Below are 19,210 nucleotides of genomic sequence, written 5' to 3' on the forward strand. Positions count from 1 at the left end.
TTGTAGCAACTGCTGTCAATTTGCTACAAATTTCCGACAAACTTATCATTTTATTTTTTTAAATTATCTATTTTTCTAAAATTGATAAATAACAAATAACATAACCTTTTTTTTGTAGGAAATTTGTAGCAACTGGTGTCAATTTGCTACAAATTTCCTACAAATTTAATTTTTTATTTTTAAAAATTATGTTTTCTTTTTAATTTGTTGAATAATAGCGTTTTTTGTAGGAAATTTGTAGCAACTGCTGTCAATTTGCTACAAATTTCCGACAAATTTATCATTTTATTTTTTAAAATTATCTATTTTTCTAAAATTGATAAATAACAAATAAAATAACTTTTTTTGTAGGAAATTTGAAGCAACTGGTGTAAATTTGCTACAAATTTCCTACAAATTTAATATTTTATACTTTTTAATTTATTTATTTTGTTGTACTTATAAATAATATAGAATTTTATAATTTTTGTCGGAATTTTGTCGAAAAGGTTATAAATTTTGTGACGAAATTGCTAAAAATGCTTATTGTGTGGCAATTTTGTAGGAAATTTGTGGAAAAGTTTTAGGTCTTTTTTTGTTTTTCTTTTTTGTCAAAAAATTGTAGGAAAATTGTAAAAAAGTTTGAGTTGTGGGAAATTTGTAGGAAACTTTTGTAGGAAAAAATGTAGTTTTCTAGTAGTGAGTATACCCTCGGCTATTGGGTATACCCATTAGTTTGTTAAAAGATATACATTGGGATTGAAATACATTTTTTTTTACTATTGTAATTATTATATTATTTTATTTATACAACAGCTATTATTAATTAAAAATGTATATTAAATACCTATAAATTTTATTATAAATTAATAATAACTTTATAATACTTATACACTTACATGTATATACTTCACAACATACAAAAGCAAAAAGTATAACGACCTGAGTCCCCATAAACATTTTCTTACATATACTAAAAGAAGATTTATTTTTTCACATTATGAACATACTAAAATAAAGGGTAAATTACTTTTTGAGTCCATGTGTTTTATGGGTTTTAACCACTTGAGTACAAAAGCAAAAACTTTAATGACCTGAGTCCCATAAGCATTTTCTTTAACCATTTGAGTCCAAATTTCTAACACTGTTATAATTTTGGTTAAGTATTGTTAAATGACCCAAATACCCTTATAATTAAAAAATAAAAAAAATTCTCTGTCTCTCTTATATCCTCCTTATCTCTTTCTCTCTCTAAATTTTCACCTTCATCTCTCCCTCTCATTTTTCTTTCTCTCTCTAGACCACCATGAACACCACCACCACCACCATCACCACCACAGCCACAACCACCTCCGTCTCCAGCAATTGACAGGCTCCTGTGGTGGGTGTTATCCCAGGCATTGAACAGGGGAGTAGCAGGAGACCTTTCAACTTCCAGATAATCATCTGCCCCCTGAACCGAGATATCACCCCTGTTCTCCCCATTATCGATAACCATACCCACACCAGCAGACGGATTGCCTTCGATATTACCATCTACCATGTCAAAATCAAGGACCCTAACAGGGGTCAGAACACTAACCGAAGCAGAATTAAGTAAGCACGAGGACTTAGACGGTGTAACCATACCTTGGGCAGTCGGAGTTGACTGATTGAGCGCCATGACAGCAACATCAAAGGACTAAGCTGAACATGAGCCTTTGTCGGAGCTGCCAGTTGTCTGTTCCACTTCCATATCACAGCCCTCAGCTCGAGTGTGGGATTTTATCAGCGAAGGGTTTTGACCAGTATGATCCATTTCGCTGACCGGCGCCGCATCTTGATAAGGGACTTGGCCATTCAGATTGGTGAGGGGAGAGTGATAATTATCAGACATACACTGTGGCCACCGGAGCTCCGAACCGGGCTGAAGCAGTAGCGACTGGCATCCCTTTGGCGGTGGTGGAGGTATGATGCAGTGTGGTGGTGGAGGTGGTGGAGTGCGGTGGTAGTGGTGATTATGGAGGTGAGTGTTGATGGAGAGCGAGGGATAAGAGAGAGAGAGAGTTGAAGGAAAAATTGCAGATTCATTTGGTGTATAAATACATATAAATATAAAAAGATGAAATAATATCTTGTACATAATGTTGGCGGTAATTCCCGACTCATCACAAGTCGGTAATGTGAAAAGGGTGACAAAAGGAGTTCAAGTCACAAGTCGGTGAACTTGAGGGATCAATGTTGACAAGTTGGTCATAATTGGTTAAGTTTCCTAATTATATTATAATTATATTTGGTAATGTCTTGGTCACCAAGTTAGGGTTATATGGTAATGTCTTGGTCACCAAGTTAGGGGTAGCCTATATAAACCAAGGTAGGTTAGACATTATTAAGAGTCAAGAGAAGATAAGAGGCAAGACTAGAGAGAAACCGAGATATGGTTTAAGAGTCTGTAATCAGTTTTGAGTTATTTTCTGATTAATAAGATTGAGAGTTATTCGATCTAAATTCTCTTCTTCATCTTTTCTATTCGGTTTGATTGTCGATTGGGACTTGAATTGGTATCAGAGCCAAGTTCAATCTTCAATATCAAACGGGTAATCGGGCTCTTCATCGCGGCCAAGGAGTCTAACGGGTTGACGATCAAGAAAGTCTAGGCCGGTGGTACTGGTTCGTCGGAGCAGCGGCGTGGTACTGTTACGGTAGCCGACAACGAGTAGGTTGGTCGTACGGCGACAATTGAAAAGTGGAACCAAGTGGGTTCTGATTGGATCGAGATTGCACAAAGGTTTCCGGTTGTTACTAGCTTTCAAGTTGGAAATCTGTTGAAACCCATGACTTGGCCGAAGTAATCCAGAAGGAGATGGAGTATTAATTTCAGTTATTGAAAAACTTGAATTAATAGTGGCGGCGAGGAATTTAAAGCTTACAAAACTCCAAGTTGAATTGCTTTTGCCCTGGTTGGTGACGAGGAAGGAATTCAAAAGAAAAAAGAGAAACACAAAAAGTGAAACCTTTTATGTTCTACTATTAAAATAGAAAAGGGAAAAAAAAATTGCTAAATGTTTGTTTTCTTTTATTGGTTTAAACTAAGTTTGGGTTTAAACATTAAACGCTGTTTGAGTTGGACAAGTGGTTCAATTCGAGGTTTAATTGTTATTCGGTTTTCGAGAGGTATTCGTGACCGGGTTTTTGCAAGCAAGCGGGTTCCGTTTTGAAAAGTTGTTCGAGACTCAACGGATTGCATTTGTTTTAAATCGACAAGAAGGTTTTACAAGTTTTGGTTGACTGAGGATTAAACAAAGGTTTGAGTTGGCAAGGAAGAACCGACCGGGAGGATCAAGACCAACATGAGGATTGGTAAGAAGATCAAAGGACCGATCGAGTTTCTTTAAGAAGTCGCTACCCATGTTTTAGTCGAGAGGTTTGAATCAAGATGAGCCTAAATTCTAAGGGAACGCATTATGATCCAAGAAAGCGGGTGTTTGCTCAAGATCGCAACCGAGTCAATGGTGGTGCGAGTTCTTATGACCAAAAGACGAGTCGTGTTCAAAGGACTAGTCAAGTACAAGGTCGCAAGAATGTTCGAGCTAGGAAAGAGCCGAAAAACACAGCTAGAGATCAAGATGTGTTCTATGAGAATCAAGACAAAGAAGACATATTGGAGCCTACTTATTTCGAGTCGGAAATTAAGGGGGTGATTGTTGGCGGTAATTCCCGACTCATCACAATTCGGTGATGTGAAAAGGGTGATAAAAGGAGTTCAAGTCACAAGTCGGTGAACTTGAGGGATCAATGTTGACAAGTTGGTCATAATTGATTAAGTTTCCTAATTATATTTGGTAATGTCTTGGTCACCAAGTTAGGGTTATATGGTAATGTCATGGTCACCAAGTTAGGGGTAGCCTATATAAACCAAGGTAGGTTAGACATTATTAAGAGTCAAGAGAAGATAAGAGGCAAGACTAGAGAGAAACCGAGATATGGTTTAAGAGTCTGTAATCAGTTTTGAGTTATTTTCTGATTAATAAGATTGAGAGTTATTCGATCTAAATTCTCTTCTTCATCTTTTCTATTCGGTTTGATTGTCAATTGGGACTTGACATAAAGAGTTGTACTCTATGTGTAATTGACTAAAATGCCCTCGTAGTTAACAGACTTGGTGGATGGTGTTAGAAATTTGGACTCAAATGGTAAAGAAAATGCTTATAGGGACTCAGGTCGTTAAACTTTTTGCTTTTGGACTCAAGTGGTTAAAGCCTATAAAGCACAGGGACTCAAAAAGTAATTTACCCGAAAATAAATCACTAATAGACAAGGTTTAATGGAAAATAAAAATATAACTTAAAAAAATCGGGTATATAGTTTGGGTAAAACGGGTATGTAGTTTAGGTAATCGGGTCGGGTATCACCTAATCCCATACCCGACCGATACTCGCGAAATTTTTTAAAATTAATCTCATACCCGGCCCAATACCCGTCGGGTATCGGGTATACCCGTCCCACTTGTGTCGGCTTTCGGGTATACCCGTCGGGCTCGAGTATTTTTGCCATCCCTATGTATATGTAGTAAGAGCAAGTGTGAATTGTAGTTCCTTTAGTTTCTCTTGAAAAATAACATTTTTAAAACGGGTAAAACGGGTATGTGGTTTCGGTAATCGGGTCGGGTATCACCTAATCCCATACCCGACCCATACTCGCGAATTTTTTAAAAATTAATCTCATACCCGGCCCAATACCCGTCGGGTATCGGGTATACCCGTCCCACTTGTATCGGGTTTACCCGTCAAGCTCGAGTATTTTTGCCATCCCTATGTATATGTAGTAAGAGCAAGTGTGAATTGTAGTTCCTTTAGTTTCTCTTGAAAAATAACATTTTTAAAACTTTTAAGGTTGATAAAGTAGCAGCGGGTTGAACGCACCTATGTGACCTACCGCGTCCTTTACTGCATCAGGATGATAACCCGGACTCCTTTTAAGACTGGAGGGTAAGGGGGTCGGCCTTGGCCCGGCGAGGCCCGGCGCCGCACCCCCACACCGCTCCCCTCATGTCCGTCCCGTCTTCACCGTCGTCCAGAAGACGAAGTCACCGGCCCTCCTTTCTTCTCTCTCTTGCATCTTTCTCTCTGCTCTCTCATTCTCTCTCTAAAATCAAATTCATTTAATATTTTTTAATTGTTTTTATAAATTGAGTGGGCCCCATCCTCCACCCCTTGGTCCATCCCCTTTAGACCTATCTTCACTACCGGTGACGTGGCGTCCTACGTGGCGGCCCATCCCCTTGGGGATGACCCTCACCATACCCACTAGTCTAATTAGCCAAAATTGTATGGCCAGGGCACACCCCGAACCATTGACACTATGACCTTGAGTTAATTTTTTTATTGATTACTAGGCTATAACCCCCTCGTATTACACGAGTTGAATAAATAAATTTTATATACCAAATAATAAAACAATATATCTTTAAAAACCTCATTTATTGCACGGGTTAAATAAATATATATTAAATAATAAAAAGTTATATGTATAATAACCATATTGTACGGGTTGTATAAATGTAATTTTATACACCAAATAAAAAAGTTACATCTTTAAAACCACGTGTATTACATGGGTTGAATAAATGTAATATTTTTTACTAAATAATAAAATAATACATCTTTAAAAAAACCCCATTTATTACACGGGTTGAATAAATGTGATTTTATAGGCCAAATAATAAAAAAAAAGTTTACATCTTTAAAAATATGCGTATTACACGGTTTGAATAAATGTAATTTTCTGTACTAAATAATAAAAAAATATATATCCTTAAAAAACCCCGTGTATTGTACGAATTGAATAAATCTAATTTTATATATCAAATAATAAAAAGTTATATCTTAAAAAACTTCATGTACTACATGGGTCGAGTAAATGTAATTTTGTATAGTGAAAATAAAAATATTTAATATATTAATACAGAGTTTGGTTTTCGTGATAAAAATAGTTACGAAAGTGAAACCATAGGGACTGAAATCACAATTTTTAAACTAATTGACTGAAATAGTGATTTTTGACAAACCCAGGGACGAAAACAGTAATTAACTCAATTAATTCAAATAAATAATATTATAAATGAGAAGGAGATTAAACTAAATAATAATTAGAGTTAATTGCCAAAATCGTCCTTGAGGTTTTGGCACATTTGCCATTTTCGTCCAAAATGACACTTTTGTACCATTTTGCCCCCCACGTTTGTAACTTTTTGCCATTTTCATCCAAACCACTAACTTGGTTTATTTTTTCTGTTAAGTTGAATGATATTTGGATGAAACTGGCAAATATAAACCATAGGGACGATTTTGGCAATTTACTCAAACTCTTTTTAATTTCTTTTATTTAATTAATTTTATCACATATATAATAAAAAGAATATACATGCAAAAATTTATATGAAAAAAATAATAGTTTTGTCACATATTTTTTATAAATTTTCATCTAACCACTAACTAAGTTAATTTATTTTTATTAAGGCGAAGGATGTTTTAAATTTTATAAATTAATATAGAAATTAATTTCCAATTTGTTTATATAAATTAGTTTTATTAAGAGAAAAAACTGGTATATGCTTTTCAATATTTTCGCTCTTAAACTTTTAATAAATATATGTAGATTGAAATATAAAAAGAAAAATAAATCATACATTTTCTATTAGTTTTTTTTAGTTCTTATCCGAAGAAAAAGAAATCATACCTTTTTAGTTAGTTTTTTTTTAGTTCTTATCTATTTTTAGTTTTTAGTTTATTTTTTATGTCAATGTATTATTTTGCTTGTAACATATTCTATTAATGGGTGACCACACTATTTTAGTATTTTGGTCAAGGAAATGTAATAAATCGTCACGCTAGCTGGTTTTTCTTTGTAGTGAGCTTTATGTTATAACTCAAGCATTATGTGACTAAAAGTTGTGGGATGATACAATCAAACTTTGTGAATTTAGTTCAAACGTCTAATATTGTCATTAGGAAAAAAACAAATTGGGTAATTTTAACAAACATTTTCATAATTCAGGTAAAAAAACAAAAGAATTTGTAACAGGCATATAAAACTTAAAGTTAGTTTATTATAATTGAAGAACTAAAAAACTAAAAAAAATATATATAAGAACTAAAAAAGTGTAAAAACTTTTTTTGCTTAAATTTCGAATTATATAATTATATACTTTTCAATATTTTCGCTCTTAAACTTTTAATAAATATATGCAGTTTGAAATATAATAAGAAAAATAAATCATACATTTTCATAGTTCTTAAATTTAAGCAAAATATTTAGGAGCGAAAATAAATATTTATTAAAAGTTTAAGAGCGAAAATATTGAAAAGTATATACCAGTTTTTTGCGAAAATATTGAAAAGTATATACCAGTTTTTTCTCTTAATAAAACTGATTTATATAAAGAATTTGGAAATTAATTATTTAATTTATGTATTGATTTATAAAATTTAAAACATCCTTCGCCTTAATAGAAAAAAATTAACTTAGTTTGTGGTTGGATGAAAATTTATAAAAAATATGTGACAAAACTATTATTTTATTTATATAAAAATTGCGTGTATATTCTTTTTTATTATATATGTGACAAAATAAATTAAATAAAAGAAATTAAAATGAGTTTGAGTAAATTGTCAAAATCGTCCCTGTGGTTTATATTTAACAGTTTCATCCAAATATCATTCAAATTAACAGAAAAAATAAACCAAGTTAATGGTTTGGATGAAAATGGCAAAAAGTTACAAACGTGGGGGACAAAATGGTACAAAAGTGTCATTTTGGACGAAAATGGCAAATGTGCCCAAACCTCAGGGACAATTTTGGCAACTAACTCTAATAATTATTCATAAGTTATTAAACTAAATAATATTTAATAGGAGGTTTATCTATAAGAGATGGCTTAATATGATGACAAGTGTCCCAAAAGTGGTTTATTTTATTATATAGTATAGATTACTTGCACGCCAACCTGAGATCACCATTAACCGCCACTACACTTGAACGCAGGGTCAACTTAAGGGGTAGTAAAATAAAGAAAGGGCTTTGGGTCCGCTAGCTAGGGCCCTAAATTTAAAATAATAAATATTTTAATTAACTGAGTTTGACTTTAAGATTGATAACATTGAGGTCTATAATCTATATTATGCATACACAAGGATGATATATGAATGATGGTAGGTTTTTTTTTTTTTTTTTTTTTTTTTTTTTTTTTTTTTTTTTTTTTTTTTTACGAAAGTGACCCCAATTTTATTATCCGCGTTGGGCCAAAAAGATTTGAGCCGGCACTACTTGAACACAACACACCCAATCATGAATCATCCTTAAAACCCCACCAAATAATTGACCATCTTCTCTCTCCTATGATATGTAGGTGAAGGATATACCACTTACATTTGAGTCTGAGGAACACTATGTTGGTTCTTTTGTTTCTCCTTTGCTAGAGGAAACACGTGCTGAATTGGCTTCTTCTATGGAGATCATGTATAGAGCTCCGTATGCTGAAATCTGTTCTATAATTGATACAAAAGATGATGGAAATATGATGTATGATATTACTGTTGGTAATTGGAGAAACATACATGGTGAACGTGGTAAAGAGCCGTACCGGACATTGCCTGGTGATCTGCTTATTTTAGCAGATGGAAAACCCGAATCTGTTTCTGATTTGCAGCGTGTGGGAAGAAAATGGGCTTTTTCATTGGTTGACAACATCAGTGAAGAATATAAAGAAGATGGTATTGACAGTACACCAGTATTTTTCAAAGTTAAAGCATCACAACGAATAGAATTCCAAGATGGGATGTCTGTTGTCTTCTTGATGAATATTACAACCCATAAAAGAATCTGGAATTCATTGTACATGCGTCAAAATAAGAATATTATCAAAGAGATTCTTTACTCTGATTCTATGGTAAGATTAATTGGTTAAATAATATTATTTTCAGCTGGTAATATCATTGTTAACTGTGAAGATGCTTGTTACAGGCTAGGGAATGCTGCAATATCTGCTCTTTTGATAGTCATTTTTCTCAAAAACTTGATCCACGTCTTTTGGATCAGCTGAATGAATCCCAGGCAGGTGCAATTATGGCAGCTCTTTGTAAAACGGAATGTAGCCATGATTCTTATGTGGAACAGATATGGGGACCACCTGGAACAGGGAAAACAAAAACTGTAAGTGTGTTGTTGTTTATTCTTTTGCAAATGAACCGTAGGACGCTTACATGTGCTCCAACGAACGTTGCAATAGTACAAGTAGCTTCACGTGTGCTAAATCTGGTCAAGGAATCATACAATACTACAACTGCTAGTGGTGATTTATTTTATTGTGTTGGAGAAGTACTTTTGTTTGGCAACAAGGAAAGGTTGAAAGTTGGTACAGAAATTGAAGAAATTTATCTGGAGAATCGGATTAAGATGCTTAGAGAGTGCCTTGGGCCTTTGACCGGTTGGAAGGTTTGCATGAGATCCATGGTTAATTTACTTGAAAATTGTGTTTCTAAATATCATGATTTTGTGGAAAATGAATTGTTCAAAGAGGAACAACTAGCAGCTGAAAATAAAAATGAGACTAGAGCTACTAAGTTGGAAGTAAAATCATTCATTGAGTTTGTGCGTGATCAGTTTAGTTCATGTATATCGCCACTAAGGAGATGCATCTTAACATTCTTAACTCATGTTCCAAAACGTTTCATGAAGGAACACAATTTCCAGAAGATGCTCTCTCTTTTGGATGATTTAAGATCTTTTGAATCACTGTTGTTTAAAGAGGATTTGGTTTCTGAAGAGCTTGAGCAGCTTTTAACTTCAAAACCTATTGATAAGTTGAGGGATATGTCGTCAATCAATTTTGCTGGAGCCAAGTCTCTATCTGTTCTAAAAATTCTGCAAACATCTCTTGAAGGACTTGGTCTTCCAAGTGTATTGAAAAGATTTGCGATAAAGAACTTCTGTTTTCAAAATGCTTCCCTTATATTTTGTACAAGTTCGACTTCCTACAAGTTGCATACTGTTGAAATCAAACCTTTGGAGATCTTGGTTATAGATGAAGCTGCCCAGTTAAAAGAAGCTGAATCTATCATTCCCCTTCAGCTTCCTGGGATAAAAAGTGCTATCCTCATTGGAGATGAGTGCCAGTTGCCAGCAATGGTTTCCAGCAAAGTAAGTCTGTACTTATTTTTGCTGTTTTATGTTTACTCTTAATCTTATTTATATAGTATCATTGTTTGTCGACAGGTATGTATTGAATCTGGCTTTGGAAGAAGCCTATTTGGGAGACTAAGTTCTTTGGGGCATTCTAAGCATTTACTTGCTGTGCAGTATAGGATGCATCCATCCATTAGTTTTTTCCCAAATTGGAAATTTTATGAAAATCAGATTCGGGATGCCGAAAATGTGACAAATGAAAGTTATAGAAAGCAATATCTTTCAGGACCAATGTTTGGTCCGTATTCATTTATAAATGTTGTTGGTGGAATAGAAGAAAAAGATGTTGATAATCGAAGCCGAAGAAATATGGTTGAGGTAGCTATCGTGATTAAGATTGTACGAAATCTCTACAAAGGTATGTTATGTATATTGGTTATATGTTATTACTTACACCTACTTGTTGTCTTGTTGGTTAGTTAGATTTCTCAGCAATATTCCTACATATTTTTTCTACTATTTGTCTCAAAAGAAAGAAGCATAATGGTGTAACACTTGAAACGCTAACATGTATATTTGTGCCGTGAATGCTGAAGTTTAACCTCTAATGTAGGATGGCAAAACTCGAGGAAGAAGCTTACTATAGGGGTTGTATCTCCATATGTTGCCCAAGTTGTTTCCATTCAAGAAAAACTTTCTCGCAAATATGAGAAACTTGATGGCTTTTCGGTAACAGTAAAATCCGTTGATGGGTTTCAAGGTGGAGAAGAAGATATCATTATCTTATCAACAGTAAGATCTAATAGCCATGGGTCTGTTGGCTTCTTGTCTAGTCCTCAAAGGACTAATGTAGCCTTGACCAGAGCACGGTATGATTTCATGTCACTTTCTTAACTTGTTTTTACATATACTTTCTTTTGTGGAAGTGTCTAACTTTGACCAATTTACTTATATATGGGTTGATTTGGGAGGTGTCAATTTAAAAGTTTTGCTAAAATGGAAACATAGGATGATTATGTAATTATTGTGTGACAAATGTTTATTTCTAGAATAGTATCCTTAGGCAAGTTAGGTTAAGTTGGTTAATGTTGGTTATAGGAAGTTAACTAACCATCATAAGTTAGTGTAGGTCCCTTGTCGGAGGATGACGAACCTAAACCTTGTTATACTAACCCACTAGCGAGTGCGGAATCCAAGCTAGCAAGCAAACCGGGATGAGACAAGTATAAACACAAACACACAAAGATTCACCGATTAACACCACTTGTATTAATGCGAATGAAAGGTTTCGGTTACAAGCTCAATGTTCACAAATCTGTTTTGCAAACTCTCTAGTGTGTGTGTGTGTCTGGACAGAATGCTCTCAAACTCTCTCGAAAGTGTCTGTGTGAATCTATCTAACACAACACACTGCATGGGTATATATATACCCATACACAGCAGGTCTGACCGAAGGATCCGATAGATGGTCCGAAGGATCATCTTTCGAATACAATGCTTTCGAAGGATCAGCAAGGACCTCGAAGGATGATCCTTCGAGGTCTATCAATCGAAGCATATCTTTCGAGTTGATCGAAGGATCTACATTATCCTTCGATCACTCATCCTTCGAGTCAGACAACTTACATCAAATTTACTAACTGTTGACTGAGTCAAACCAGGAGGACGGTTGACTTGGTCAACTTACAAGACTGACAAGGACATCGTTTACATCGTGACCGAATACAGACAAAGTACAGACACAAGTGCACCAACAAACTCCCCCTTGGCTGTAGCTTTGTCTCTATCTTCTATAGTTGTAGACTCGTCTCGAACTTCGATGGTCTTTGGTCTTCGAGTTCTCAAAACTCTGATGTCCTTTCAAGTCTTCAATGTCGGAGGATCTTCAAAGTCTTCACGTCTTGAAAGCAGAGAGTGTATCAACAAACTACCCGTATCATGTAGGAAGTGTGTTGACAAACTCCCCCTTGGCATAAGCTCCCCCTTGAGTTATGCTCGTGAATAACTTGATCTTTATGAAGTGAGATCCTTGTGGTGTTGATGATGGTCAGCGGCAACTCGATTATCTTCATCTTTTGAGCGCCTTCTCGTCGTGTCTTCATTCCAAAGCTTGTCATCGACCATGTTCTCCTAGCCTTTAGAATCTGCACATGCAAGAAATCTAAACGCGTAATGAGAACAACTGCTTGGAATAGTTAGTATAACCAAGTGACACACAAATGACCATGTCATAATCAAACACCGTCCGACAGTTTGAAAGTTTAATAAATTTGTCAATTTTAGTCTTTAACTTTCAAAACATGCAAATTTCGACCGTTTATGAAGATTTAGTCAATTCGGTTTTCGTTCAGGTTTCAGGTAACGAAGACTCGAGCTCCAACATCGTACGATCGAAAATAAAGTAGAAATAAAATCTTTTTGGCTTTTATAAGGTTTATATTAAAACAGATTTTAGGTGTGTTTTAATATTACGAAAGACAACAATTTTAATATCCTTTGAGTGTTATCAAACGACATCACCGCTAATGTCGTGCTGATATGCACCAAACGACGAAACTGTTTAAAAGAAAAACAATAAAAGTTAAGCAGTAAATAAATATATACAGACATTCTTTTTGCGAGTTTCGAGGGTAAGAGAATCATATCAGTGTACGGTCATGCCAAAACACTCTTGTTGTTCAGTTAGTTAACATTAAGATAAGCATCCTATAACAATTATCGGTATTGTTGTCCACTTAAGCTCAACTTATCAGATGTAATCATGGCGAGGGGATACGTTAAGGTATGATTTATACTTACCGACCGGTGTTCATCCACATCACGACACATTCCCGTATCAAGGTATGCACGAGAGTTCATCTTACCGGTGAGTATACCGATTATCATCTGTTTGACCGTATATGATGTGAGATTCTCACTTATTTTGATTTGAAAACAAGCCCTATGTGATATAATCACTTATTGATGAGGAACTTGATTTTCATATGCATGAGGGCACAGGTGCAAGTCCGTGAACAGGTCAGTACTTCCGTACAGCAGAGAGACGAACTTGACACCCGGATAAATGTGATATTTTATCACTTATTTGTTTATGGACATGTGATTGTTTATCACTTATTGAGGTCGAATGCAGTATGCAATATGTACACGTATGTATAGTATCATGGAAGATCTAGACTTGCGTCCCCGTTATTTTTCGGTAAAAGATACAACCATGATACCCAGATGATAAGCAGCATAAAGACCGAATATCTCAGAACCTCGGCAATCTATCAAACGAAATTTCGGTACTAAGACCATATGCCAATGAATGGTTCCCACCTGATCTTCAGTCGATTTAAGATTTATATCACCCTGCACACTTTAAAATGATTGTGAGCCTACCGATACATCTTATATAGAGCTGCTTATCGTTTTTCATTTAAGGTTTAAAGAGGTTTGGATAGACCACTGATGTACTATCATTTTCTCTTTTGCTCGCCAGGAAACTCATTTTTGATTTTCTATTGTTTTTGTGTTTTTGAAATTTTTCGATGTTTTTGGATTTTCAGATTTTTGGATTTACTCCCCCTAAAATCAATAAACTAAGAGAAATTTAAAACACAAAGATATTTACAAAAATGATTTTCCGATGTTGGTTTTACTCTTGCTTGACCTTAATGCCGTTTACCAATAATAAAAAGTCAAATCTTGATTTGTCAAATGCTTTGGTAAATAGGTCGGCACGTTGGTCATCGGTGTGGACCTTAACAACATCGATTAGCCTTTTCTCAAAGCAATCACGTATGAAGTGATATTTGATTTCGATGTGTTTGGTCTTTGAGTGCTGCACAGGATTTCTAGTGATATCTAAAGCAGCAGAATTATCAACGTAAATAGGAGTAGTTAGGAATTCAAAACCGTAGTCCCGCATTTGTTGTTGGATCCAAAGAACTTGGGAGCAACAACTTGAGGCAGCAATGTATTCAGCTTCGCATGTTGATGTAGCGACGCATGTCTGCTTCTTGCACTGCCAGGTGACTAGGCGATTTCCTAAAAACTGACATCCAGCCGTTGTGGATTTGCCGTCGATTTTGCATCCGCCAAAATCAGAATCACTGAAAGCTACTAACTCAAAGTTATTATCCCTAGGGTACCACAGACCGGTGCCAGGGTACGCCTTCAAATAACGAAAAATCCTTTTTACAGCTGCAAGATGTGAGGCCTTCGGGTTAACTTGATATCTGGCAAGTAGGCACGTTGGGTACATTATGTCTGGCCTTGATGCTGTGAGGTACATAAGAGATCCGATCATTGCGCGATAGTTTGAGGGGCTAACAGCTTCTCCCTTCAAGTCAGGAGTAATTCCGTGATTAGTTGGCAATGGGGTACCAATGGGCGTTGCATCAGACATCTGGAACCGGCTCAAGATGTCACCAACATATTTAGTCTGATGGATGAATATCCCAGACTCTGTTTGTTGTACTTGTAGGCCCAAGAAGAAGGTCATTTCCCCCATAGCACTCATCTCGAATTTATCCTGCATTATGCGCTCGAAATTCCTACACAAGACATCATTAGTAGAACCAAAAATAATATCATCAACGTATACCTGTACCAGAAGAAGATCTCCATCTTGTTCTTTGATGAAAAGAGTACAGTCGATAAGACCTCTACGAAACCCGTTCTCCAGCAGATAGTGTGATAAGGTTGCATACCAAGCTCGCGGTGCTTGATGAAGACCATATAGAGCTTTGTTGAGCAACCAAACCCGATCGGGATGGATAGGATCTTCAAAACCTGGAGGCTGTTCGACGTATACCTCTTCTTCAACCACACCATGTAAAAATGCACTTTTCACGTCCATCTGATAAACCTTGAATCCTTTGAAGGACGCATAGGCTAGAAAGATTCGAATTGCTTCGAGACGTGCCACTGGTGCATACACTTCGTTGTAGTCGATCCCTTCAATCTGACGAAAACCTTGAACGACTAAACGTGCTTTGTTTCGGATAACAACTCCGCGGTCATCCTTTTTGCATTTGAAAACCCAACGGGTACCAATCTTCTTGTATCCAGCAGGTTTCTCTACTAGTTTCCAGACACCCAGCTTCTGGAATTGTTGCAGTTCTTCCTGCATTGCTTCAACCCAAGCATTATCTTTCAAGGCTTCTTTCCACGTTCTTAGTTCTTCCTGTGAGACATAACACGCGAAGGACCAATCGTTTTGTTGCCCGGATTCTCGAATAGCTGCATACAAGCCTGCATTGTTGTTGTTTCGCAACATGTTTCTTGTTTGAACGCCACTTTGCACATTTCCAATGATGTTTTGTTGAGGATGGGTATTATGAATCCTTGTTTCTGGATTATCTGGAACTGGAATATTTATACCCAGGTTGTTGTTGAGATTAAGATCAACAACCAAATCAAGGCCCGGAATTGACGAAGAGGATGATGCAGTAGCCTCAGCTGTTCTATGGGCATCCACTGGAGGAGTACCCTCTGAAGTACCATGAACTGCTGTTGTTGGGACTTCTTGATCTGCATCTAGAAATTCATCATCCTCTGAAGATTCGTTCAATTCGTTTGCATCATGAAAATCCTCATTGTTGAGAGTATTATTGTTCACCGAAGAAGATGGTTCTTGATTAACAAGAATTGGACGAACCACCGGTGAAACTGTTGCATTGTCACTCTCGAAAAACATCCTAGCCGCAACATTTTCTTCAACGGCTTCAACATTGATTGAATTGAAGAAGTCATCGTACTCAAACATCCAAGGTTGACCCGGATTTTTGACTGGCAAGGTGTGCCTTTGTACTCTGACCTCAGACCATTCCTCGACCCTTTTAGTCTCTAGATTCCAGACTCGTAAGTTAGGGGTGGCATACCCAAGAAAGTATCCATCAATTGCTTTTGCCCCAAACTTTCCATTAGGATCGATGATTGTGCATGGAGCTCCAAACGGTTCTAGATAAGACAAATCTGGTTTCCGTTTTTGAAGAAGCTCAAAGCAGGTCTTGTTGTGCCTTTTGACTGTAAGGACTCTGTTCAATGTATAACATGCAGAGGCCACAGCTTCAGTCCAGAATGGAATGGGTAGCTGTGACTCTACCAACATTGTCCTAGCAGTCTCGATCAATGTGCGGTTCTTACGTTCAGCGACACCATTCTGTTGAGGAGTATAAACTGCACTAAACTCATGAAGAATACCCTTTGAAGTGCAGAACTCCGCCATGGAATGATTTTTAAATTCAGTACCATTGTCGCTACGTATCCGCCTAACCTTCAACTTATACAAATTCTCAATCTGAATGATCAAGTTTTTGATAATACCAAAGGTTTCACTCTTGTGTGCCATGAACGCTACCCAAGAAAATCTTGAATAATCATCAGTTATCACGAGACAGTATTGATCACCCCGAATACTCTTGTGCTTGACAGGACCGAACAAATCCATGTGCAAACGTTCAAGAGGAACTGCCACCGTGTTGATCTTCTTTGTAGGGTGCTTCTTCTTTGTTTGCTTTCCTTTCTGGCACGAAACACAGACGTCTTGAAGATGGAAATTTTTGAGGGGAACACCATTCACCAATTCATTTGAAACCAAATGATTCATTTTGCGTAAGTGAATGTGACCCATTCGTCTGTGCCAAGAGATAGTGTCTTTTTCTGTGGCTTTGGAAACGAAACAAGTTGCTTGTGCAGACGTAGTAATAGCTTGGCTCATATCAAGGACGTACAAATCATTTATCCTTGGAGCCGACAAGAGAATCCATTCTTTTGGAATTTTGAAGCCGGGTTTCAGCACATAACATCCATTAGCATCAAAGTGTACTGAAAATTGCTTGTCACAAATTTGAGAAACACTAAGAAGATTGTGATAAAGTTGTTGCACAAAGTTGATCTTGTCAAAGCTGACAATCCCGTTGGATATCATTCCTTCACCCGTTATATATCCACCTTTATCTCCAGCAAAAGCAACATAACCTCCTCTAATAGATTTGACGTCGTAGAGGAGCTTCATGTCGCCTGTCATGTGCCTGGATGCCCCACTATCAACAATCCAATGACTACTGACAGTTCCTCCTGGAACACCCTGCACATGAACTCAAATGAATTAGTTGGAGATGGGGACCCAAGCCATTGTGGTCTTGGGTCTTCCATTTTCATCAATGACAATAACTTCTTGTCTTTGATGGTTGGTGAATTGTGATGGTCCCCCTGATTCAGTAACCGATTTTGGTTTCCAGGTCTGTTTTGTTTTACCAGTGTCTTTCTTTAAAACTTTAACTTCTTGATTGTTTGAAGTTTTAGAATTGTCTGGTTTTACAGCAACAGATTGTTTTTGAACCACATCGGTTTTAATTTCTTTTTCAATCTTCTTGACCTGCTGGTGTTTCTGTTTCTTTTCCCTTTCTTTTGCAAGGCGGGGGTCTTGTTTTACAGAAACAGATCGCTTACGGTCATTGTGGTCACGGGGAACATCAACCTTTTCTTTTTGCTTATGAAGATATGGAAAATTTCGAATAATATGTCCAATTGTTCCACATTCAAAACATGATCTTCGTTCTACAAACCCCGAAGTATCATGTGATCGCTTAGCCGATGATGTTGAACTTTGTGAACCCGAGGTACTAGGCTGTGAACTGTTTTGTTCATTTCTTTTCAAAACAGTAGCTTTCTTGACAAAATCTAAGTTAGATTTATTTTCAAACGTTTCAATTTTGTCCGTTCCCGTTGATTTCACAAAGTTAACGTTTTTCTTCTTCTTTTGATTCGGCTTCTTTTGGACTTGAGTCGGTGATTTTCCTTTGGGCTTGGTGTGATTTTGCTGTTTTGGCACTGTTGGTAATTTCTTGTTGCCAAATTGTTTTCGAATTTCAGCCTTTGGAATAGAAGGACACTGTGTAACTGTAACACGTGGTCCTGTCTTTCCCAAAAACTTACTTGTTGAATTTTCAAAGACTTTACAGATTAAGGATTGATTAACATTCTTAATAGGAAAATCTTTGTCTGAGTAAATTTTATCATCACCAACTAGAGTGTACAGCAAATTCACACTCTCCGGCTCTTCTGCAGATGAGGACTCAGTTGCAACAGTCTTAGCGGGTTTTACCGGGGGATCACATAGAATGTGATTCTCGAGAGGTATGTCCTCATTTTTGGCTACCGCATCAGACTTTGCTGGAACAGTATCATCAGATTCATCATCAGAAGAATCAGCATCCTCAATCACAACTGGAGGATCTTGATTCTGTTCAGCACTTACAAATGTATCTGCTGACACATCTGAATCTGAGGATACTTCCTTTTGGTATCCGAGTCCTGCAGCAAACTCTTTCACATCTAGAGGCACAGATGGTTCAAAGAACACCCTGTCCTCTTCATCAGGCATGGCATCATAATTGTGTCTAACTGGTGGTGGACATTTCTTGTAGCCAATGCATGTGACATCCCTCTTTTCCTTCTGAACATCAATGATGTGATCCAACACATAGCTAGAGCTCAAATAACTGTCTAGCTTAAGCTGGATCGCATCGCTTTCTGTTTTCACACAAGCCATCTCTTTTTGCATAATCTCCAGGCGAGATATATACAAATTAATATCAGTTTGTTTTCTTGAAACCATTTTTGTCAGTTCAGTTTTATCTTTCTTTAAGGTCTCAATTACTGACTTAAATTCTTTTTCATGGTTTTCATAAAACATGTTGGCTTCTGTGCATTTTGAGAGATCCACAGTCAACTTCTGATTGTGGATGAATGTCACATCATATTTCTCTTGCAAAGCCTCATGCTTGCTTTGCAAGTCACACCACTCAGCACTCAAGGAACTATGTTTGTCTTGCAAGTCAAACAAACTAGCTTGTAAAGCATCATGTTTGGCTTGCAACTCAGACATGTTTCCTTCTAAGTCAGCACACCTAGCATGCAATCTATCACATTCATCACAGTTAATAGCAGTGGGTTCATCGACACATACCTGACTTGATGAACCGTCGACATTAGCCATAAAGGCTGAATGGAGAGAAGACGAAGTATAAGCAGCTTGATCCACCAAAATAGATCTTCTTTGAGTTTCTGCTGCAGC

At 36.6% G+C, this 19,210-nt stretch overlaps 1 protein-coding gene across 1 annotated transcript in view; it reads left to right on the forward strand.

Moving 5' to 3' along the window:
• The first annotated feature begins 8,162 nt into the window (after positions 1-8,162).
• Positions 8,163-19,210, forward strand: part of LOC110870047 — a 35,859-nt gene continuing 24,811 nt past the window's right edge. The window contains exons 1-5 of the mRNA XM_035976003.1: positions 8,163-8,168; positions 8,366-8,905; positions 8,980-10,155; positions 10,231-10,558; positions 10,754-11,009. Coding sequence (XP_035831896.1) covers positions 8,163-8,168; positions 8,366-8,905; positions 8,980-10,155; positions 10,231-10,558; positions 10,754-11,009 — 2,306 coding nt within the window. The remainder of the gene's footprint in view (positions 8,169-8,365; positions 8,906-8,979; positions 10,156-10,230; positions 10,559-10,753; positions 11,010-19,210) is intronic.

The sequence above is a fragment of the Helianthus annuus genome, chromosome 8 (assembly GCF_002127325.2).
Source record: "Helianthus annuus cultivar XRQ/B chromosome 8, HanXRQr2.0-SUNRISE, whole genome shotgun sequence".
Lineage (NCBI taxonomy): Eukaryota > Viridiplantae > Streptophyta > Magnoliopsida > Asterales > Asteraceae > Helianthus > Helianthus annuus.